The 25,161-nt window shown below is 41.1% G+C and overlaps 1 protein-coding gene across 6 annotated transcripts in view; it reads left to right on the top strand.

Moving 5' to 3' along the window:
* The window catches only part of MOB2 (MOB kinase activator 2), a 115,840-nt gene that overhangs the window by 67,725 nt on the left and 22,954 nt on the right, over positions 1–25,161 (top strand). Inside the window, exons 1-2 of one of the 6 annotated variants that reach the window (XM_075754928.1) lie at positions 16,036–16,177; positions 16,610–16,927. The exons of 4 other annotated variants lie outside the window; for them this stretch is intronic. In XM_075754928.1, coding sequence (XP_075611043.1) covers positions 16,875–16,927 — 53 coding nt within the window. In that variant the 5' untranslated portion in view covers positions 16,036–16,177; positions 16,610–16,874. Of the gene's footprint in view, positions 1–15,962; positions 16,178–16,609; positions 16,928–25,161 lie in introns of those variants that run through there. One more of the 6 variants, XM_010311663.2, reaches the window with a different exon arrangement.

The raw sequence follows: 25,161 nt of genomic DNA, 5'->3' as shown, positions 1-25,161 counted from the left end.
TTGCTGTATCCATCAGCTTGCACTCTGACAGTAGTGGCTCTGAAGGGAGAGAGTTTCTTAATGTTTCAGAGAAATTTAGTGGACTGAATAAATAAATTGAACTTTTTGATATTTTACATGCATTGAAAATCTAGATAGATTAATAACCTTTCAACTTCACTGCCATGACACTGTCAATAGGAAATAAGAAGTGTGAATTTACACTTCTGTATGTGCAGGGTAGTTATTCATACTAGAGAGCAGATTTATTATGATAAAATATGATAATGATGAAGCAGTTTCTGTGTTACAAACTATATTGCAATACAAGTTAAATATTTTCATTGTCATGGTCTTGAAAAATAATTGCAGTTTGTCTGTTCCCCTGTAAGTACATATTGGAATACGGCAATGCAACTTCAAAATAGATCTATCTCTGAGGATTAAAAAGGTATTTATAAACAAAGTGTTTCTTTAAGAGCATACTTCATCTCATCCTTAGGAGAGTAATTCCCTATTAGCCCAAAATACATCCTTCAAGCTTCATACGCACTTCAAGATTCAGACATAATGCTCAGACTTGGTTTTCTTTATTGTTATTGCTTAGAGTAATCCTTCAAAGGGTGGCCAGAAACCTGCAAGACTGGGAGGAGATTATTGTTTTCTGGTAAACTACAACTGTGGTCCTTGAGCTGTTTTCTGACGTGTGAGTACGTGATGACCAGCTCCACTTGGATTGCCCCTCTCAAGTCTCAGGTCTGAGTCCCCTATTTCTCCAAGTGTTTTCCTGTGTTCTGGAGCACTTCTGACTTCCTCCTACAGTGATATTTAACACCATGTCCTGGCAGCGTGGAACAATGGAACAAGTGTAATTTTTCTCTGTATACAGTCTTATCACTGTCATTTATGGGAACTGATGTGGTTACACACATTGGGCATTGTTCTTTGCTAGTGCATGTATGAAGCTATTAGCAAAAGCACACCATTCAATGGTACGGCTAAGCTAGTACAGTGGCAAACATCCCCTGAAAGGGACTTTCTATCCCTAGCAGGGTTTCTGCTGTTTCTCTTATATATCCAGTGACTCTGAAATTGCTCCATGGTGAGCTGCATCGCAGGATTAAGCTAGTAAGATATGAATGCTATGAAAATGCAGCATTTCCAGTTGATTTGGGCAGGCAGGAATGAATGGGAATAATGCCTTCTCAGGAAGCTAAGCTGATAGAGTGGCGTAGCTGTGTCACTGAAGGATGCCCTCAGAGGATTTCAGAAGATCCTAGTGGCATTTTGTTTTGGTAGACTACTAAAGAACACTGCTTAGAGGGGCTGATGACCTTTATTTGTTGACTGTATAAGCACTATTTAAATATTCATTTACTGTAAATGGGTTTTTTAGAAATTAAAAAATTTCAGTCTCAAAGTTTTAGAGTATCTGAATGTCAATCTAGTTTGGTTTCTCTGTATCCATTCAGCCAATTTTTGAACAACATTCAGCTTTTGGATTATCTTTGTATTTGCACAGAGCAGACATTTGTTGCCTTCATGGAAATGCAAGGCTGTTTGTGAAAGGTTACACAAGTAGAACAAATGCCAAGCTGCTGATCTGTTTCTCATTGCCAGTCTGTTTTTCTTAAGCAACAATCTGCTAATAGAAGTTGTGGTACAAAAGCAGATGTGTGCAGTACAGGAAGACAATCTGGCTTCCTTTGCATGGTTAGAGAGCATAGGCTTTCAAGTTTTGTTGGAAGTTGATTAACTGGAATTAGAAATGAGGCAGTAAATGAAGCCCCAAAGAGGCTAAACTGCAGCTTTCACTTTTAGTAGAGGTGTAACATGTTGAAGCTGGGAAATGTCTGCAAGTTTTGACTTGCATAGTGGCAATCTGTTAGGCCTTGGGTTTCTCATCCATCAGGCAACCCAACAATTCTTGAAATATATGGAGCATGTTTATGGAAAGGGTGAGGGTGGGTAATGTTTTTCAGCGAGTTCAGGTATGGATGGATATATTGTCTCTGAGTTCTGTACATTAAAAGTAGCATCGTTAAAGCAAGACAAAGGACAGTATTGAGGGAGTCAGGGGCACAACTTGTTTTGGAATCTCTCATTGCTGCTCTCTGAATATGATCCTTGTAAAGCATGGGAGGAGGCATTTGCTCTTTCTGAGTATAAGGGAGGAGAATGAGGAAGGCCTTGGAGACAGCGGGCAGTAAAGTGGAACTGAGCAGCTTTCCACACTAGTGGTCATATTAGCAGATGATAAGACAAACTCACTCAGGTTTTAGGCTGTATCATCTTCCCCGCTCCTTTCTACACAGTCCCTTGGGTCAGATAATTTGACTCGAATCAATACTGCTCTTTGCTCAAGGGTATTCAAGAATTACAGTGGAAGCAATGCAGTGATAAGGAGCTAATTTTATGTGGAAGAGGACATAACGTTTTTGTCATATGCTCTTTATTTGTTTCTTGCAACCTAATTTTGAATGATCATGCTGTGGCTTCCCCCCTCCATGGATGCAAGTGAGAAAGAGAAGAAAATGGATTACAAGAAAAACAAGTTGTGTTGTTTTTTTTTTCCCCCCTCCTTGAAGTTTTTAATTGAAAGTAGTGCAACCTGTGTGGGATGAAATGATGCTAATTGTTACTGAGCTGATGAAATATCTATAAAACAAGGGCTGTATTATATTTATAGCTCTTCTGTCTGGAGAATGTAAATAAACTGATGATTTTCTAGACTTTTCTTTCCTTAATGAGTACTAGCATTCTTTCTGTTGTCTTAGGATGCAAATATTCTCTGAATTTCTAAATGTTAGAAACTTAAACATTTTAAACTTGCAACATTATTAAATGAAAAATGATGCTTAATATGTTGGGGAATGAAGATCCAGATAAAGTTCTCTGTGCTTGTTCATCCCTATTAAGACTTTAAGAACAGCTCCAGATCTTTTGATCGGTTGTGCTTACATTATCTTGAGTAGGCACTTGGATCCTTTCTAAATTAGAAAGGCAGAAAAGACCTGCAGTATTTAAAGACTGAAAAAAGATTTCTAATAATGAGACATAAGGAGATTTTTTTTTTCAGTTTCTCAGGAGGTCAAGAGGTGAATATAATATCTAGCTAATGAAGTTACAAAAAGGGAGGAAGAAAGCAGCTATAATCTAACAGAGAGGATAATGATCATAACTGGAAACAAATGGATGTTAAGGCTAGGAGATTTCAAATATGCAAAGGACGTGCAGTTTGACAATGGACGTGATCAGCCATGGAAACAAATTACTGAGCAAAAAACCAGATTTTTCTTTCTTGTCAGATCATAGAATCATAGAATGGTTTGGGTTGGAAGGGACCACAAACATCAGCTAGTTCCAAGGGAACTAGTACTAGTTCCCTTCTGCAGGCAGGGACACCCTCCACTAGACCAGGTTGCCCAAAGCCTCATCCAACCTGGTCTTAAACACCTCCAGGGATGGGGCCTCCACAACCTCTCTGGGCAACCTGTTCCAGTGCCTCACCACTCTAACAGTAAAGAATTTCTTTCTAACATCTAATCTAAATCAACCCTCCTTCAGCTTAAACCCATTACCTCTTGGACTGTCACTACACTCCCTGATAAACAGTCCCTGACCATCTTTCCTGTAGGCCCCCTCCAGGTACTGCTAAGCTGCAATTAGATCTCCCCAGAGCCTTCTTTTCTCCAGGCTGAACAATCCCAATTCTCTCAGCCTGTCCTCATAGGAGAGGTGCTCCAGCCCTCTGATCAGCTTCGTGGCCCTCCTCTGGACTCTTTCCAACAGCTCCATGTCTCTCCTGTACTGGGCCCCCAGAGCTGGATGCAGTACTCCAAGTGGGGTCTCACGAGAGCGGAGTAGAGGGGCAGGATCACCTCCCTCGACCTGCTGGTCATGCCTCTCTTGATGCAGCCCAGGTTGGCTTTCTAGGCTGCAAGCGCACACCTGCCGGCTCATGTTGAGCTTCTTGTCCACCAGCACCCCCAAGACCTTCTCCTTGGGGCTACTTTCAATCCATTCCTTGCCCAGTCTATAGTTGTGCTTGGGTTATGCCAACCCATGTGCAGGACCTTGCACTTGGCCTTGTTGAACTTCATGTGGTTCTCACGGGCCCACCTCTCCAGCCTGTCGAGGTCCCTCTGGATGGGATCCCTTCCCTCCAGCATGTCGACCACACCACACAGCTTGTTATTGTCAGCAAACTTGCTTTCTGGAAGGTGTGACTTTCTGGAAGGTGTGCTTTAGGCTAATTAAGCTTTAGGTTCACTATAGGGATAACTAGGTGGAAGGCAGACAAAAACTGAAGGCTGGTTCTGACCCCAGAGCCTACCGCTCTGGTTACTGTGGTGTGCTGGCATATAGTGTACCCGAGCATCTCTGGTCTGGTAGCTGGTTCTGTGGCCCGCACCTAATTGCCCCTCCTTCCCTGAGGGCCCCTGGCAAGGAGCTCTGTAGACAGGCAGCCACCCTGCCTTGGCTGCTGTCTTCTGTGGGCTGCCCAGCAGGAGGCAGGTGGTTGCCATGTCCCCTGCACGTGCAGTGTCTTTGATTTGTGCAATCCCAGTAAATCAGGCTCTTCAGGGAAGCGTTGGGTAGGTACTGTGGTGTATGAGTCTAGTGTGCCACTGGAGGAAATGTGAATCACCTGGTGGAAAAGTTGGGCGTTACCCATGTGTGTTTTGTCTCTGCTCCAAATGTCTTCTGGCATTGTTGGTTGGGCTATGAAGAAGTTTTTGAGAGTACATCTGCACTGGAAGACAGTCAAGTGTAGTTATAGACAAAATATGTGGGTTTTTTTACCAGTATAGCTTGTTTTACTTGGACAGCTCGGGGGCATGGGTGAGGGGTGGACTTGTAAAATGCGTGTGCAAAGCACAGGTTTCATGGAAGTGCTGTGTTTACAGTAGCAGCCACTCTCTGCTAGCAGGCTGTATTTGTGTAGGGAACATATCTTCTCGGATCAAAAAAGCGCACATTTTCATTGTAAAATAATTAGAATATGTAAGCTATGAAAACCATAGTGGGGACACAACTATTTAGTTTATCTACAAGGTTAAAACAGATGAAGTCAACCCCAGGAAGGGGTGTGCAATGTTGATTGTACCTGCCTGGCAGATCTTGTCTCTATGTAAATTTTAAGCTGTGATAATGATTGCATATTTTGTCTTGTCTTGAAAACTACTGTCCCCCAACAAACCATTATTGGTGAAGACAAAGCAGTAGTCATACAAGGTGAAAGATAAGAGGAGCTGTACATTGCTTTTTAAACAGCCAGTTGGAGAAGGTATAAATCAGCATGGATTCAGCTGTTAGCTGCAGGTAAAGTTTTATCTGAGGCGGCTTGTTTCCTGAAGGACTTACTGAATCCTCAGATGGTGAAACACAATTTCTTGTCCATTTTCTTTTGGTGTTGGAAGTAAACAGTCTGTCTTTAGTGCTCGCCCCTGCCCTAGACCTTCCCTCCTCCATTCAGGCAGACCAGGAGGACCTGATGGGCTGCCGTGCCGAGGGCTGTCGAGAGGCCTGGGATTGCAGGGCGATGGATGTCTGTCACTGCTCAGCTGATTGATAGCAGGGCCTCGATTCTCCACGATATTATTTCTGTGTCTGTTTTATGTTTTGCACTCAAACTGTGATGGATATGGATATTGACTTCAATTACATGGATTTTTACCAGTTTCTTTATATATTTGGTCATAGAAAAAGGCAAGTAGAAAGATACTTTGTACAAGAACTGCTAGTCAATGGGCATACAAGCAGTACTGCTAGCAGTATAGTGGTCAGGTTGCAAATATGCATAAACACTTGTATATGCAAACAAAGCAAAACCTGATTTGTGGGATAAAATATTTTATTACTTTCAGAAACAACAGTAGCAGTGTGTTTTGAATGTTGTCTTATTAAAAGCAACAACTGTACTTTTTTATGGTAAAAGGATGCTTTTCAAAATTTGCATTTAGTTGGCCATGTGTTCATTGTATAAATGTAGAGCATGTATTGGGACAAAAATTAAGATTTTCTTCTACCCTGTAGAACTAAAATACTATGCACTCATTCCCTCTCCTCCCTGGCCCTCTGAGGAAGCTGCATCATATTGATCATGATTCTCAGAGATTAATATCCAATCTTTTAATTTCCAGTTTAATATAGTACTTGAACACATGCATAAGTTATTTTGAAGCCTATCAGTTTTATATGCATATCTAACAGCATAGTTGGATTGGGAAGACTGGAACTGGATCCTTAACAGCATTTGTATGTTCTTGTAGATTTAGCACTGAGCTTGTAGTAGAGCAGCAGGGAACAGAATCTGTATGTATTTTACCATCCTCCAGCCAAAGAAATGAAAAACTGAATTCTGAAGTATAATCAGAAGCTCGAATATGGAGTGCAAGTTGATATACCAAAGTTAGTTTTTGAGAGCTTAATTTCTTCTTAGCTGTTCTGTGTCTGTCTTTAATGTGACTATTGCTCAGGTGTGATTACCTTGAGCTGGCTGACTCTTTGACAAAGATTTGTGCAAGTAAAATGATATAAAGCTTCATCTGTCTAGAAGAATTTTGCATGGTTCATATTTCTGGCCAACCTATGGAAGAGCTTGTAGAGTTTAGATGATATTTTCAATAATCTGCTATGTTTTGTTCCCAGTGCTTCTGGTTAAAGTGTGCAAACTAGAAATACATCTTATTTCTTCATTTGTCAGATGTGCAGCTATTCATTTTATGAAAACATCAGGAGAAACTCCTCGACAATCCATTTTCTGTTGAATACACAATTAGAAATGAATTCTTTTACTGAAGTTTTAAGGATATTTTGCAATCAGCATGCCAATTTTTTAATTCCTGTTTTTTGGTCTCATCTTACAGAAAGTTAAGGCAACTGCAGTAAAGACAAGGGAAGAATAATAGTGAAGAAAGCTGAAGGAGAAAAGTTAATACCTGTTTCATAACACTAACAAAAATAAAGCTACTGAAATGAAAAATAACTGTTCCTTTACTAAAGTAAAAACAATTAAAAGATTGATGGTGCTGCCCATGTGTGGGTGTGTACGTGTTTATGTAATGTGGGAAAAATTTTCTAACAAACTAAGAATAGTGGTTAAATGTTTGTCCTCTTGCTAGTATCCCAGTCATGATGCAATTCTCAGCAAGACGTACTATAATTGTACAGGGAAGTTGCTATTTGCATAGTGGAACACAATGTGTTTTCCCTAGTTTCAAACCATTTTTAGAGCAGAACGTCAAAAGAGAAAGATTCACGTACTGCGCATTGGAGCATATTTCCTTGATGGATATAATGCATCTTCAAAGTGCAAAAGTAGCTCAAGATGCAGGATGAATATATATTCTAGTATTTGCTTTTACCTCCCCAATAAGAAACTTTGAACAATGCTAAAATACTTCAGGTAGTGCGTATCACTGAATTGAGATAAAATTTAATATATAAAATTTGATAGATGTTCATCTTGCTTTAGAGAGAGGTTCAATTTCACTCGCACCTCAGAGGTAGTAGTGGCAGGGTTGGACTTTTGAGAAGTCTGGAGTTGTCCTTCCCCTCCTTCTGTTATCACACAGTATTTGTCTCTCCTCTAGTGTTTGCCTGCCTGTGCAGTCTCACAGTAACACTGCAACTTCAAGGCCTTTGCCCACTCATAAAGCAATTTTCATCAACCATTTGAAAAAAGATGTCTTTGCCATGTTCATGGAAATGGTATTTCTCAGTAGCTAAGTAGGAATTGTAATAGTATTACATTATCACCCATTGATCCTAGTCTCAGTACATACTGATGTGAACAAAGTCCTGAAAGCAACTAGTTTAGAAGTATGGAAAACAAGGCATGCAAAATGTAGATTATAGTTTTGTTTTGTTTTTTTTTTTTTTTTACTGTGGAATTGCGTAGAGACTTATTTAGCAAAGTTCATGCAGAATAGTCTTGGTAGACACAGTAATATCCCCTCTCATGCACCTTAAGTGCGACTTTTTTGTTCTTGAGAGCAGGCAAAGCTAAGTTTCTGATTGCATTACTAAAACGTGACAAATGGCAATCTTGTATAACCAGAATGGCAAAACTCTTCTGTCAGCCAGCGCTTTTCTTTGTTTCCTAGTAAATAAACATCCATTCAAGAGCTGTAATGGACTGTGGGGGAAAAGGTATAAATCTAGCCATAGAACAAATTCTATGCAAAATAAAGATTTTAAGCAAGACAGCATCACAAAAGCTTTATATACAGCATCTGTGCTTAATGGTGTCATGTCTTTTTTTCTCCATGATTGGCTTAAACTCAGGGCATTTCCATTGTGCATTCTAACATTTCTTTTGTCCTTGATCAGATGAGATTTGGGTTCATAGAAGTTTATTTTATGGTGTTTCTCTCTCAAGGTGTAATCCATGACTGCCTCTTAACCAGGGTTTACAGCAGTGCCAGTGTGTCACAGTAAATAAAAATACCTGTGTCCTGTAAAGCAATAATCTAGCCATAATTTGGAAGGCAGTTCTGTCATAAGTAGACCTTCTCATGGCCTCTGTATGCTACCAGGAGGGGCTTTTTTAAAAAATTTCTCCCAAATATTCTGAGCCTAAAAAGGAAACTTCTGATGGTTTGAGATAATTCAAGTAGCTATGTTTTATATTATTTTTGTATAGAGAATCATAGAATGGCTTGGGTTGGAATGGACCTTAAAGATCATCTAGTTCCAACCCCCCTGCCATGGGCAGGGACACCCTCCACTAGACCAGGTTGCCCAAAGCTCCATCCAACCTGGTCTTAAACACTTCCAGGGATGGGGCCTTCACAACCTCTCTGGGCAGCCTGTTCCAGTGCCTCACCACCCTCACAGTAAAGAATTTCTTCCTAATATCTAATCTAAATCTTCCCTATCTGTACGTACATAAGTGTATGTCCTACATGCAGCCGAACTTTCTCACAAGCACAACTGGCAAGTGCGAAGACCCAAGACAGTGCTGCTGTGAGAATGTGATGAGTTCTTATGTGTAACATCTTGACTATAACCAAGTGTCGAGAATTGTCCTATAAAATGTCAAGGTTTTTCCCCAGTAAATTTACAAATCTCTCATACTGAAAAAGAACTGTTAGTGTTTTTAAGTGGCTCAAAATGCTTAATCAGTGGTATGTTAGGTTTGAGGATTCCTCAAAGGCAAGATCTTCATGCTTTTACTTCCACGACTGCTTGAAACACAGCCCTGTAACATCGGCAGAGGTGAGTCCGTGTGCCAAACCACTTGTTAGTGTCTTTCTGTAGCCCTGTGTCCAGCTCCAGTGCATGCCTTGACGTGCACTCTGACCAAACAGGTTTTACTTCAGAGCTGTGAAGTGGCCCCTCCTCTGGGCTAAGCTGCTGCAATGCAAACAGTATTTATACAGCTTTGCAAGGCTGAACAACTGCTGGAAAATTTTTCATCTGTTTCATAAATTTGAACTATTTCACGTTTTAAGTTAGGTACTTTTTGGCGTTGTTTGCATGGCAGAAACTGTTACTGGCCTCCTGTCCCTCTGATCTGTGCTGGGCCTGCGAGGTATTAAGAAACCAAATTAGCTGGGATGCAACGTGTGTTTTGAGTTGTATATGGAATGCAAATGTGCATTGGTCTGGGTGTGAACCAAGTTAATCTTGTGACTTCTGGATTTTGTGGTCCTGCTCTTTAGAAGTAGTAGCTAAGGAATTATTCTGTAAGTGCCAGGAATTACAATGAATAGTTTCCCCTGTTTAATCTTACATAATGTAAACTGTGTGTGTTATATTTTGTAATGCATGCCTGAAGAAAAATCTCTTAGAATAAATTTCATGCTTACTTCATGATTTTTTCCCTCATGCTGTCATCTAAACGTGATGTTACCAGATAAAATCATTTGCTGTACTGAAAGCAAGCCATTCTTAGCACTAAGGAGGAGGGAAACTTGTATTTCGTTAGTGGCTTTCCATCTGTCTGGGAAAACTCTGCAAGTACACTCCCAGCATCTGTCCTTTTTCCTTCTATGTCTTTCCCACCCAAGTGTAGATAGTCCTGACCAATAACAGTGTGGACACAGATACCCTCCTTTCCTGTGCTGATTACACCTTTGACTCCTTAGTCTAGAGTTTTGTGCCAATTTGCAACTAGAGTTTTGTTTTCCATGCCATATTTACCTAAGCCTGTGAAAACAGTAGTTGTGTTGTAAAACTTACAGGGAGAGTTCTGTATATATGTGGCAAGTAGCTCCGAATATGTTAAACAATCCCTGGGGAGAACTTCTTAGCGAAGTTTTAGGAGTTTTACCTCTTTATATGAAGCCTGAGGTCCAGCGGATTTGGAGGAGGGAAGGAAAAGAACAGGAGTCTTTCATTTTAGCTTTTCTGTATGAAATGCGTATTGCACTTATGCTTCCCTGGAGTGCAGCCTAGTTAAACTTCAAAATTAGGGCAAGAAAAAAAAAAAAGAATGGTGGAATGCAAGATGAAATTCTCACTTCTGTTATCTCTAGGAAGGAGCTAACAGTGGCTGCAATGGTATAAATTAAGCATTTCAATCTTTACAGTACACTGTGAGCACCCCATGCAGCCTATCAGCAGGTACTCTGCTTAAAAAGACTTCTTTCTCTGACTTAATCTGAGACACACATGTGTCGAAAGACATCCTTTTCAGCACTCAGAATGATAAATGTATTAGCTTCACTGCACATCTTTACTTGTTTATGTTTTCTTCTCTCATCTCCCACTGAAAGAAAAAAAGGGATTTTGTCCTCTTGGAGATAGATGTTGCCTGTCACTTGAGCTTTATTATCACCTGGAGCTATTGCTAGGCTTTTGTCCAGCAAACTTTGTCTGTATGGAAGACAGTTTTATGAGGGTGATAGATTTGAGCTGTTTATTTGCAAATATTTTCCAGTTTATTGTTCCTTTATATAGTAGTGCCAAGCATATTGTTTTGCAAACTAGAAAGAGGAAAACTCTCTGCCTCCTGAGGCTGCGTCATTGCGATGTTTTATTATTTTGGAATAAACTATGTAAGAAAGGTACCGTGTAGGGACTACTTCATTTGTCACTGAAATGGGGTGCTATATAATGGTATACAACAGCTTAATAAAGAAAGCAAAGAACCTTTTCAGTTGAAAGCAGGAGAAACTTTAAGCAGAATGTGATGATCTTGGAACTTGACTGGGATTCAGCATAATAACTTTTAAAAACAAATTATTTTTTTTACAGTGGTAAGTTTGCAGGGATAGTACAGACTAAGATATAAATCTCATATTTCTCTCCAACTCCATGACAATTCATTGACTCAGAATCTACTTGCCACAAACTTGCCTAGAACAGCCGCTCAAGAAACAAGTGTTTTGCCAGTGTGTGTTTTGCAGAGGGCTTCTGTCACTTGAGGTGGGTTGACTGAGGAGGACCGATTGGAATGCAGATGGTAAAAATCAACTCTGCCTTCTATTTCACATCACTTCTCTGTGTAGTGTCTTGAGTGTCACCATCCCATCCTTTCTTAATAGTTCTTGGGTACTTGTTCAGTGCTGTAGAGTTGAATATCTCCTGCTGAGCTGCTGCTGTTGCTGCTTCCTTCAACACATTCATGTTCTTCCGCTCTCATCCATACACACTTTTTAATGCACCTGGCTTAACTTGACATTTCAGGGTATTTCAGAATAATAGATGTGCCTACACATGTGCCAGATACACAGTACCTTTTAGGTCACGATTTCTCTGTTTGGTACATAAAACTGCATTCACTTTCTTTTTTTTTTTAAGTTAAGTGATACTTGATGAACCTTGGTTCTTCTCATTTTCTGCATCCTTTCCAACATGCCATAATATAAACTCTTCGGAGTTCTTGGTGAAGTTTTTTGAGGTACTTTGCTGTTCTTGCTGCAGTTGATTATTTCTCACATTATAGATTAGGTGAGAATATTGTGTACCATTTTTTTCTCTGCTTATTGCAGATCCTCTCCCCCAGTACTGTTGAAGCCAAAGGTGGTGGTTGCAGGATAGACACTGAGGTGCTGTTACCAGAGCTTTCAATAAAGTAGCAAATGTACGCACCTTGTTACTTACAAATGTACTGCTTTTAAGCTCAATCTTTTCTGCACAAACTTTCTGCAATGTGTGTGGCCACTGTTGATCAGGCTTGTATGATGGCACTCTGTCATCAGGAAGACCGATTTTTCGTGCCATTATCTCAAGAGTGGAGCTGAAAGTATACCCTTGAAATCTTTTATCATCCCCTTCACTATGATCACCTCTGAACTACTTTTTGAGACTGACACAACTTTTGACTTCAGTCCGTCTTCTCTCCAAAATTCATGCCTTTACTGTCTATATGGAACAGAGCTGCTCATGCCATCTTCGCTGCTGTGTGAGGATGACAAAATGGAGAGCAAATATAATCTCAGTGTAAATATTGCTTAGAGGCAAGCTAAAGGATAAAACATTTTCATTGCTAATTTTAAGTGGTTCCAGAAAATTGGGGATGCACTGTGAGGTAACTGGAAAGAGTACTTGGCTAGGTGGTAGCATGCCCTGCTAAGTTAAACAAAAGGACTAATTAGCTAGTAAAATTGAAACATTGTATACCAGGCAGGGATACACAATAAACTTCAGTTTAATTTAAACCAAAACTTTACAATATGATGTCACAAGACCTCATTTCTCTACATATAAATGCTGAATTGTACCTGAATCAAAATAATGGTTAGGATTCCCTCCCCCCCCAACATTGTTTGCTTGTGTGGGTTGATATGACTTGCTTTCTTTGCCAAACCTCTGGTTACTAGTATACGTCCATGGTGGCTGCTTTACACTTAATTTTTATGGAACCCTAAAAGAGGCAAATAAATATGTAACTGTGTAACTGCTGCTTATAACATCATTATAAATACAAAGCATTATTCATAAAATTTATAAATACCATTCCTTGGCTTGGTGGTTGGGATCAATGTAGAAAACTTTCCATCAGTGTACTGTAAGCACGTACAGTCATGTGTAAGTGGTGGGAAATGGGGCTCCCCTCTTCCCACCGTACCTCTGTGCCACTGGTGATGTTACTGTTTTGCTGATGTGTCTGTAGGACCCATCCAAGTCAATAAACCTGTTGGTAGGTCAATTCACAGATATTTCTGTTAACATTTTTGCGATGATTTCCATACACAACTCCGTGATCTTTCAAGCCTGGCTAGTGGGTAATGGGTATGGTAGAAGCACTTTGCCACTGCTGAAGCACACTTGTGCTAACGTCGGATCCAACAGTTGTTACATGCAGAGGATGTTGAGGAAGCAAGTGAAAAGAAGCTACCGATGGATTTAAATAGGCAGGATATTGGATGGCTGTAAGACACTTCCTCAAGAAAGTGCAGATACGTATCCTTCAGATTATGCATATGCAGAGATCAGACCACTAGCTGTTTTCAAATAAATACATTGCTTTTAGGTTGAGTACTGCTCTTTCTGCATGCAGCAGCTTTGAAGTAAACCTGTCTGTGTCTGCACACGTGCTCTAAATCTTGTTAAAGTGTGAGAATCTGTATTGCAAATGTGCTTTAAATTACTTATGTTGATGCCATATAAATAAAGTGTATGTGCTTAAGTTGTGCTTCCTATAATAACCTTGTTTCATTTGTATTATTTTGGAGCATTTAAAATTGACTTTGAGATGCTGGGTTTTCCCACAATTTGCATAAAATCCAGTACTACAGGTAAACTGTAGCATGCAGCTGATCCGAAAAGGGGATACTGCATAAATGACAGAAAACAGATAGGTGGAGGAAAGACTGCTGTGGAGATGCATGGTTGGGGAAAGGGAAAGCAAAGTGCCGGTTTGATGGAGACGCTGACTGAGAGGTGGGTCATTTATCTGGGTCGTAGTAAAAAGACACCAAATTTTAAAACTTTATTTCAGTTGATCTATCAATTTTAACAGCAGAATATCAGTTCCTAACCTGTGTGAGATTGTTGAAGCTCCATCTCTGAAGAGCAAACGTTTAGCTGTCAGTGTCACAGACAGGCCAGTTTTCCTAATACAACTGTAACACCACAGAGCTGTATTTATTTTGGTTTGACCCCTGGATTTTTCTTTAATTTACTTTGGATAGACAGACTTTTATTAAAACTTAAGCTGCTTTATATCACAGGCTTGTTGTTTTTAGGGTGTTTTTTTAACAAACAAGATTCTCTCTGTGCAGATTCCACTGGTGAACGAAATGAGGGCAACTGCCCTCTTGGCAGATGTCTTTCCTCTATTTGCCAGGACTGTTGCTTTTTAATATTACTGTGACAAGTTGCTGTTACTTGGGCAAAAGATTGAGCCAGCATCAGGTTTTTCAAGGGTTGGATAACCTGTATGAAGCACCGGGCAGCAGAGTGGAAAGCTGATCTGTGTTCAACTGCAGGCTTCCTGCATGCTATCATGAAGTCATTAAAACTCCATCTTAAGTGGATTGCTTGGAGAGTAGGAATAAAAATACCTCCTGTTTCACAAGGATATGGAGGCCTAACTTGGACATGCAACTTAAAGTGTGTAATTGACAAATGCTGCTGCTTGGGTAGGTGCTTTGGGACTGAGAATAGCCCATTATTCCTCTAAGCTGCATCACGTGGCTGTGGTTTCTTGGGTTTGTGCAAACAGCAGCGGCGTTCCCACCCACTTTGACCAAGTGATGCCGAGTTGGTGACAGCAGCAATGGTATGATTTGTGCTACGTTTAATTCAAGGAGTCTGTTGGCCTTCTGTTTACAGGGGAAGATGCCTGTTTAGTAAACAAACTGGAGTGCTTAGTGATACCTGTCTGGGGAACTGCCCCTTCCAACTGCAGCTCGTGTTGCAGATGTACCTAAAACGGCAAACGCACTGTTTTCTCCAAGATGTCACAGATCGGGTTTTAGTGTGTCAGAATAAGTGATGTCCTCAGGGCTTTGTGTTCTAGGTCATGTCATGCCATAGCCATCATGGTTTTTGTTATGATTTGGCTCTAAATGCTACATCAGCAGGCTGTGAGCACAGCTGCCTGTCCAAAAGATGTGTGGAGGGGTGGTTACATGGCATGGCTAAGGAGCTGCGTGAATAGTGCCTTTCTAAAGTTTGTTAGGAAAACATGGCAAAATGGTTTCTCTGTGTAGAACTGCTGATGTGTCACAACAGACCTCGCGTTTAGGGGTGCTGCTTAATCACTTGTCCTCTGAGGATATTACCAAAGCACCTGCTCTGGTCATAATGGCAAGGTGTCTCTTGCTGTTTATGATTTTACTGTTCTTCATCCTTCTTCTGTTTAAACCCCTCTGATAAAGGTCTTGATGTCATTGCTGGGCTGATACTCACTATGTAAGACTGTTTCTGGCAGAATGTATCTAGCTCTGCTCTTGGGCTAGCCCGTGCCCTTATTTGTCACAGAGTCCTGAGAACAATGCAAAGCCTTGCTCATTATTCCCATTTCTCACCAGGAGTCCAGCGTGGCCCCATTACGGATGGGGCCTGTACTGCAGAAAGCAACAGCAGCGTGTTTGCCCCGTGTCCTGCAGCATCTCTGTCTTAGCAAATCTACTTTGTCGTGCTTACTCTTTGGCTGCCAAAACAAGTGAGAGAGGATTTTACGGTGGTGCTTCTGTTGGACAGTGCTGCATTGGTGGACTCTAGAGCCGGCTCCGGGGTGCTTCCTCCCTCCTGCCCCGCCGGTTGCAGACCTGCTACAGCCCCGCAACTCCTCGCAGCATTTTTCAGAAATGTATTGTAAAGCCCTGCCCGGCGCCCAGGGCCGAGGCAGGAGAGGGTTGCATAACCCGTCCCCGGCCCCACCGCCTGTCCGGGGCGGCGCGGCCGAAGCCTCGGCGGATCCCGGGGGCGGTGCCCTGGCCCCATGCCGCGGCCTTCTCCGGCCTGAAAGGGCCGATTCAGGGGCAGCGCCGGGCGGGGCGGGGCGGGCGGGTGGAGGAGCCGCGGCGGCCGCCCGCTCCCAGCGCCGCTGCCCATTGGCGGCGCTGGGCGGGGGCCGGGGCGCTCGGCGGGGGCGGGCGGCGGAGAGCCCGGGCCGGGCCGTGCCGTGCCCACCGGCGTTTCCCCCGCTCCGCTCGGCTGCGCCGCGCTCCTCCCGCCGTACCATGGTTGGGGATCACTGCAGCCTCCCCGGTGAACGGCCCGTCCTCGCCCAGAGTCCCAAACCCGGATTAAGCTGCAAAATGGTCCTGCAGGCGGTCGGCAAAGTGCTGCGGTAAGGACGAGTCCGCCGGTGGCGGCAGGGTGGCTGCTCCGTGGGGCTCCCGTGGGCGAATGCGTGTGCGTGGACGGGGGCTTCCCCCCAGCAACGTATGTACGGCCCTGAGAGGAGTGAGAAGGGAGCTGGAGCTGAAGTTAAAAATCTGGCCCGGGTGCCTTGTTCTGCTCAGCCCCTCTCGTGTCTGCAGGAGGGAGGCTGCATTTGGCTGCCTCTGGATCTTGTGTAGCAGTCTGGGAGGGTGGAAGTTGGAATAGCAATAGCTGCTTGGAGAGAAACATTTGTCTACCCGTAATACTGCAGTCAAATTTTGTTTGCGCTCCCCAAGAACTAAATTTTCCAGAACGTAAGCAGATAGTGAAGGTCCTGGCTTTCCTGAATAAGGAGTCTGACCAAGATGCTGCATATGCTTTGGCATGTTTTCTACAGAAATGTTGTAAGATGAGGGGAAAAAATTGCTCATGTAGCTCAGAAGGACTTGTGTGAACACTGAGACGTGTATGACTACTGAGACCAAAACCAGACTCTTTGGCAAAGGATGTACAGTAATTTGATTCGGAGGAGTTCTGACCCGTTCTGGTTTGCAAGGAAAAACGTCATCACAAATATTAGGATTAGCAGCCTTGCTCTTCAACAACTACAGCTTTTTATTTTCGTTAAGTGTGTTCAGATATTTTTCTGGGATCTATGAAGAATGGCATTGCTGCTCCAAAAAGGAGCCTTGCTCCTCCAGCATAACTTTATTTGGTAAGCTTTCATTTGTTCCTGTTTCCTACTCTCTGTTGCCAATTGTTAAGTATTTGTCAACAGAAACATTATCCCTCTCTTCCTCTGTTGACTCATGTCTCTTCTCTTCCCAGGTGAGTTTAGGGGAGCCATTTATTAAAGCAGTGATCCCAAAGCGGCTGAGCTCTGGCTGCGACTTAAAACTAAAGTTCACTGGGCTTAAAGTAGGCTTGGTGAGAAGAACTGCTTAGAGTTGCTCTTAAAGAAGTGCTGTAGTGCACTACTTTTTGTGGTTTTGTCGTGGTTTGCCCTCCCCCCCCCCCCCCCCCCCCCCCCCCAAACAAACCAACCAAAAAACCTCCCAAAAACTTTCCTGTAAAAAATGTGAGTTTAAGGAATTCAGGTTTCTTTGTCAGCTTTTTAACAAGTTTAACGTCCTTTCTTTGCATTCTTGGGGGGTGGCGTGTCTATAATTCAATATGGTATTACACAGCTGGTCATATCATAAAATCCTTTGGCCAGCGGCTTGCTATTCATGCTGTGAACCTTTTGAAGTTTTTGGTAGCTGTTCTATTGGCAGCACTCCCAGATGTAAATAGATGGGTGCCTCTGTAGGGAAGAATTGCCAAACCTTTTGTTCAGCATCTATGGCAGTTTATTTTAAAGTATAGGTAACTTCCTGTGACTTAGCAACGAAACATATATTTTTATGATTTGTTCAGTGCATGCTTTTGAAAAAGTATAACATAACTTCTTCCTTTCTCCTCCAACTGGAGTACGTGCAGAAATTGTGCCTAATTTTATTTGCTTTTTCTCCCTCTGAGGTTTATTTTCTACATGTACTATAGAACTGTTGTGAAAGCAGGAAAAAGTTGTTGTCATACATGAAATATTTTGGGCTCGGGAATAAATACCAAACCTTTGTTTTGCTGAGCTCTTACTAGATGGGAATGATTACTATTTTGTAATAGAGGGTTTTTTTAATGTGTCTTTTCATTCTGGGTTATCACCTTTTGCACTCAGAGAGAAATGTGAAGTCACAAAAACTTTTCGATGCTAGATTGGTTCTTTTATTTCTCTTCTTGAATATATTCAGATGCCTTATCTGACCTTACGTGTGTTGCTTCATCTTGCTTTTTTTTTGTTTTTGTTCTGTAAAACATAAACTCATCCTATTCTGCAAAGAGCTGAGATAGTGTAAGAGCACAGGTACTAGCTAGGAGCCTAGGCAAATACTAAGTCCAATTGAAGTTTCCTTATTGTAGAAATTGGGTATTAGTGCTTAAGAAAGTGTGAGCCTGGTGATGGTGAAAAGGAAGTGCATGGGACCTCACTTGGTGGCTGGTTGGTGACAGCTGTGGTGGGATTGCTTTGAACATAGGCACTCGCAGCTGAGCTTTGTCCACTTTATTGTTGGTGAAGAACAAGGAGCTTAAAGATGTGATTGAATGCAGAGGTGCAATGCCAGCCCAAGACAGAGTGACCAGCTCACTTGTTTGTGCTTATGTTGTAGTCATATGAAGTTAAATGAGATGAATCCCACATTACTGTAATGGTTTACTATCTGTTTCAGAGTAAGCGTAGGACAAAGGGTATCACATACCACTTTTAAGCCTGTCCATCTGAAACACTGCTGATTTGCGTTTTCTGTGGTCTGTACAGAAGACAAATCAACACTAAACTTTGGATGAAGTAATTTTTCTTTTGTTGATCAGGCTTACAAATGGCTTGGTGATAAGATCAAAGGATATCTTACTTGTGCATAGCCCAGTGTTATGAGCAGCCTATTGCATTTTAGGCTTTTTTTCTCAAGCATAACAGAGAACCATCATCATCACCAATCCCTCCGCAGGCTGCTAAGGACTTGCAGAAGTTCACAATGGACAAGCGATAGAGTGCCCGTCTTCTTTCTAAAATGCCCTCCATTTCTTCTCTCTCTTGGTTGTGAATTACAAAGTTCCAGTACGATACTTAATCAGTATGATTTTCCTCCATAGCAAATTTGTTGTACATTATTTATATTTTATAAGTAACTCACTCTCTTGAAGCTTTTAACATGCAAGTTGTTTTCATTAGTCAGTCCGAGTCCTCCTAGCTGCTGGGTGCCAAATAGTGAATGTGTCCCACACTAGTAATAACAGCTGCCAAAGGAAAAATCAGTACAGGGAGGAAACAAGGGAAGCGTGAGGAAGCAAAAAGGCTTCACAAGAAGCAGCAGCAACCCTGAAAACCTGAGAGGAGTTTAAAAGAGCGTGGGGAAAGACAACTGAACCAGAAAGGGGAAAAAAATGTAACAAAAGCAACAGATGTGCTCTTAGCCTTTCTAATTAATTTTTTATGAAAGCTACTGTTAGGTTTATTACTCCTTTAAATTATTAGTGATTCAGCTATGAAGAACTCTGGAGATGCTTGTGTCTTTCATCATATGGGTTAGTAAACTGTGTTTAACACTTCATGGATGGGACCAAGACTACACACTTGTAATGATTAAAAAAATTAAAATACCATTAGAAAAGTGTCACGTCCCCTTTAAATTAATCATAGCACAGCTGAGATGAAGTTATGTCTATTCCTTAGCACAGTGTTTAATTAGGGCTTTCGTTTCACTTCAGATGTTTTTGAAATATGTTAATCTCCTTTTTCCCCTCTCCTGTAATGAATTGTGTCATTATTTAGCCCATGGTTAGGGAGGGAAAAAACCAAAATGGATGCTGTTTTTCTGTTGTTGTTTTGTTTTCTACAAGTTGGTGGTTTGGGAGGGAGGTAGTAGGGTAAAGGGAAAAAAGAACAGTGTAAAAACTTGGAATCTTATTCTACTTTTTAACATTATTTAGTTGCTCAAGTTTTTTGTGAAGCAGCAGATTACTGTTAGCTTCCTTGCAGAGGTGTGCTTTTTACTGGCCTCAAGTCACACAAGTGGAAGCAAGGCTCAGGTACATGAGAGATCTCCCTTCTTTGGTCCAAGCGAATAACTGAGCTGGCCATAGGCATTCTTCAGAGCCACGTGGTTGATGACTTGAGGACAGTGTGTTCACTGCCTGTGCCTAGTGCTTGAATCTTGATTTCAGATGCTTGAGTGCAGCTCAGAACTGCAGCGTGTTTGCTGTGCCGTGGCACTTTGAGTCCTGCGCAGGTGATCTTTCAGAGACCGCTCCCCATGCAGCTTCGTTGTCAGTGCGTTTCTTTTTAAGTCTCCAGTGAAACAAAGTCCCCCTGTTCCCTATTAGTTGACTAATTATTGCTGTTATAGTGTCAGGAAAGAGGAATGATGTGGGCTACAGAGTTGTGATATTGTGTAATGACTTCTGATAAAGTACAGTGTGGCTTTTATGTACACATAGTCCAGAATGAATGTGGGAATAGATAACTTAAAATTCCTCTTTCTCATAAAAGCCTCCCTTCTTAGAGCAATGTGCAGGGATTGATTTGGATACCAACCAAAAAATAAAACCACCAACCCCACTGTTTTTTGCTAGGTGTGGCATTGGCTTTACAAACAGAGTGGGATTTTTACAGGTTCTTTTCAAGAATGTAGTAATTTGTCTTCAGTGATAGGGTGATAATGATTACTTCAGTCAGATAAATTAGCAAGTTTGTGTTCGCATCCTGGATGGTGCCATATGTTTTTTACATCCAGCACTTATAAATTTTTGAAAAATTAAATTCCTATCTATTCCTCAAATAATTCATAGCAAGACCAGAAAGAAACAAGATTAATTTGACATTGGATTCTATTTTTTTAAGTGATCATGCAAAGTCATTTTAAATGTGTTCATGAAATGAATTGATCAGACTAAAACAAATAGTTAAAAATTTCAATCCTGTTTTATCCTAATTTAGGTAGAAACATTTTTTCAATAATTTAGTCTGGTCTATAGTATTAGAAAGTAATTAGGAAGAGTCTTGTTTAACATTAGTTAATCTGATTAATGCAGAAGTCTGGGGACAGGCAGAAGAGAAGGGAGGGAGGGCAGTGCTGCAGGGAAGGGGCCTATAGGCAAAATGCTCTTCAGAACCATGTCAGCTATTTTTATCCTGTTCTTTTTCTTTCTCCCTCCCACAACTTCTTATTGTACCAAAATAGTTCAAAATGTTTATGGTTCAGGGCAGCTGACAGCACTAATTGTCATGCTGTGTCTTGCTGAGTATTTCTGTAACAGGAGCTGATTCCTTGTTTGATTACAGCCTTTTGGGGACACTCATGAGCTACTCGGAAAGGACCAATGGCACTATGGGCCAGTAACATCTTGTGCTTTGGCAAGGTGTGACCGGGCAGTAGCGGCTTTGCAGTGCGTATGAAAGCACAGCTGTGCTTGTAGAGGTTGCTCTTTGACATGAGTGTCCTGTCCTCAGGACAGAGCAGGTTGCAGTGGAGGTAAGCCTGGTGGACTCATCTGGCTGGGACATGCACTCTGGAGGGGCGGCTCTCCCTACTTGTGCAGGTGGGTGTTCTCCAGCATACACAGGTAGCAAAGTCTCTTCTGCACTTGCAGTGCTCTGCTTGATGTTCAGCCCCACTATGAGGTGTCAGATACTTCTGTCAAAGCCATTTAACAACCTGGTCTTCTCCTGAAGCTCAGGACTTGATGCTGTGTCTCACTAGTGGTCCAGTGAACCATGCACTCCTCCATTTCTTTGGGATAGTCGCTCGTTTGTTCACTTGTATTTGCCACAGGAGTGTCATGACCGTGGTGTGTTTGACAGTTGGTGAACTGTTTACAATATATTAACAATGAAGAAGCCTGTGTCTGTCTTCAGAGGGATTTACAACATTGAGCTGTATTTTGGTTATGTGTTCTACATTCTGTGAAGTGATAGCCAGAGGGAGAGGACTGCTAAAATTCTTCTGTGTTGAAATAACCCTGCAAGGTGTCTCCAGAGCTAGTATAGGAGGGGCACCTGTCCCAAGGTTTAACAGCATTTTCTTCTGTTTTAATAATATTTTTTTCTGAAGATCCCTCCTGGACACTTTAAGAAGAAGAGATTTGATTGTAATTTCAAACTTCTGAAATTATTCACCCTTCTTTTATCTTGTTTCCTTGGTATGCATCTGTTTCATTACAGGATTTGCTCCTGATCTTAGCTGCTTGTTTCTGCCTGGAAGATGATTTCACTTCATATACGTGCAAAGTATGAGCACGCAACATTCATCCTTCTGGGAGTTTACTACAATTCCTAGTTTGCCTCTTTGCTTCCTGTGTTGTAATAGCTCATTTTTCTGGTGCTGCTCTTTATGCAGAAAATATCTATTTCACACTCAATTTCTATCCGCTGTTCTCTGGTATCTCAAACCATCTGTGCACCCCCAGGTCTCTACCAAGTAGGTTTGTAGGGAAAAAAAAAAAAATCCTCTATAGGAGAAAAAAAAAATCCTCTGTAAAAGAGCTTTTTTCTTTCCATTCTTGATGATCTTTGCTGAAGAGAATGTGATCTCCCACTGATTGTTGCCCTGTCTCTAAGATGGCTAAGACATAATGTATCTGTTCCCCTATCTTACATCTTTCTCTGGGACTACACCAGAACTGAGTTTGGTAAAGTCTTCTTTTGTTGAGGGCGATTTTCTAATCCTTTTTCTTAATCCCTGGTTCTGTGGGGCTCAACAAAATTGTAACTAAGGCTTCAGCAAATTGCTGTTAGAGAAGATGAGATGTTGTTTTTCTTTTAAGAGCTGCCACCACCTAGTCTCTGGATGTATGGATTAACCCTTTCTTCCAGCTTTCTGAAGGAAAAAACCCCACGTCTTGGAGTTAATGGAGTCCATTAACACTGGAGCAAGGTTGTTTGAGCTTGTCAGAAAATGCTCTGTTAATTTTCCAAGTTCATTTCTGTCTGATACTGAAATAGCTTTAGAAGTGCTTTTGCTTGGACAGCAGGGACTGGTTATAGCAGATGCTCCCCAGGTGAAAGGAACACTGTGGATGTCTGTGTAATTCCCTTTATTTTTAAAAAAGGAAGAATCAGCAGTGAGCGCAGCTGTCCTCAGAAAGGTGGATAGTGACAGAGTATTAAAACTCTTAGGACAGTTTAATACCTGAAAAAATAATCCTGGCATACCATACAAAGTACACGAAGTTAATGAAGAAAGAAGGCTTGGGCTTCGTGGTGATCTATGAAAATTCATAAACAGGAAAGATGACATGAGGTGCCCTTGATCTCCAGACACCAGATCTGTTCTTCAGTCCAATGTGGCCACAAATCCCAGATTCAGAACACCAAAGCCTTACAGGGATAAGTGCTGACAATCAGCAGGATGCGTTTGGCAAGACAGGGGAAAGGAAATTGTGATAAACTAGGTTTTGCTGATTCTTCATTATACAAAGTCCTCAGTTTTGATGCGACTGCCTTATTTCTTCAGAACAAACCTGTGCAGGGAAAAGATAAAGCTGGGGTCTTGCGACCACCAACTGTGTGGAACAGAGGGGAAACTGTATTCTGTCTCAATGGAAATATTCATTTTTCTGTTGTTTTCAGCATACAAACCTTTTTTTTTTCATGTCTAGGTACATCATTCAAATACATAAAAAAAATTGGTTTTTTTTAAATGCACACATCTTATGTAGTAGTCAAGCTAACTAATCTCTTAAATTATTTCAGTTACAAGCTTTTTGAGAAGGATTCCTGTTGTTTTTTGAAGTAGAGACTTAAATACTGAGAAGTAACTGGATCATCCAACAATGATAGTAAACTACTCCCTCAAGAGAGACTTCTTCACTGGTTAGGGACCATTTTTCATTTCTTCACAGTGAAAATACTAGTGCAGCTATGCACGACTGGTGTGGTTACATCTCTGCAAAACCAGTACGAACTGTCAGTTGCTGCCAGGAATTGAAACAGGGCCTCTTAGCTGAGTGATGCAGGCTGTGTTTCAAGAGAGTTAGCTGGTCATAACCATCCCTTGTTTTGAGGTCTGATGTTGGGTTGAAAAGCTAGTGTAAAAGTGTGACTTCACGTTGTGTTTTGAGGAAGAATGTTAGATGTTAGTCTCTGCTTGTGTGAACTGATTAATTGCAAATCCACATGAACAGTTAAAGATATTGCTTGTCATTTGCACGTGCAGCCAAGGGAATGAAACAAATTCAGCACACTACTGTGCATCTAATTTTAATATTTATTTTTGAAAAATTGCTAGTCATCCTTAACCAATTTCTTGGCCATGCTTTCAGTATTTAATTAAAAGAATGAATTTATTTCAGCAAGCCCTTGGAGGTAACACTACAAGTTTGAATATATCTATGTTTTTGGGGTTTTCTGATTGCTAATGGATCAGTATGCATCTCTAAAGGTGCTACTTAATCTTTTCAGTCTCCCTCGGTGTTTTCAGAAAAGTAATAAATTAGGGTTGGGAATCACTGCTGTCTCATGAGCTAATTAACAGTGGCTGATCTAACTGTACCAGTAATTAAACTATTATCCACCCTACTATTTTTTCAGTCATTCAAATATTCTTTACTTTGACCCATGATTCCATAAATAGATTTTTCTTCTTCTGTTGTACAGAAAGCAAAAATTTAATGTGCTGATTTCTAGGAAATACTGAAACAGCTGTGTGTTATTGATGACAAAACTGAACAAAGAGCATTGCATCATTCTGTTGCAAAGTTTAAAAATTAACTAGGTGGTGAGAGTAGTGAATGTTTTGTACATATCATTTGTTAATGAAAATTACCTAATTAAGATAACGCTTTGATTCCTTTTATCTTCAACTCTCTTATCCTGTGAGGAGGAGACATGGTTTGTGCCTTCTAACTATGGATTTCACGTTTTTTTGCTTAATGAGATAGATTATACTAAGACTGAAAGGCACCATTTCTCATCACAGGATCTAATGCCAGGAGAAGTAGTACTTCCCGGAACTAACTTTGGCTTAAATTAAAGCCAAAATATTAAGAAAAGATCAAGTTTTGATCTTCAAAGTTGCTATTGAGAGAGACCTGACCTTGACCCATGGTCATTTCTTGTAAATAAACATCCTTCCTAATTAAAATACTGTAGTTAATCTAAAGTATAAGGGATGAGTTTTTATGGAGCTGGATACAGTGGATGAAAATTTCAGGTGGGGCTGCTTCTTCACCTTGGTATTTCTTTGCCCAACCTGTTCAATAACTAATGACTGGGTAGGTAATTGAATTCCTCACAGCTGTGTGTCTCAATGCAACAAGATGCACATGTGTGTGCTAGTACAAATGCTTTAAAAGTGAGTTTACAGGTGCAGGCATGCAAAATTGCATATGAATAGTGAAAACAACTCAGTTTAT

Source organism: Balearica regulorum, chromosome 5 (assembly GCF_011004875.1).
Source record: "Balearica regulorum gibbericeps isolate bBalReg1 chromosome 5, bBalReg1.pri, whole genome shotgun sequence".
In the NCBI taxonomy this organism is placed as follows: domain Eukaryota; kingdom Metazoa; phylum Chordata; class Aves; order Gruiformes; family Gruidae; genus Balearica; species Balearica regulorum.
The sequence above is the reverse complement of the archived record's forward strand: the minus strand, read 5'-3'. Positions and strand labels throughout refer to the sequence as shown.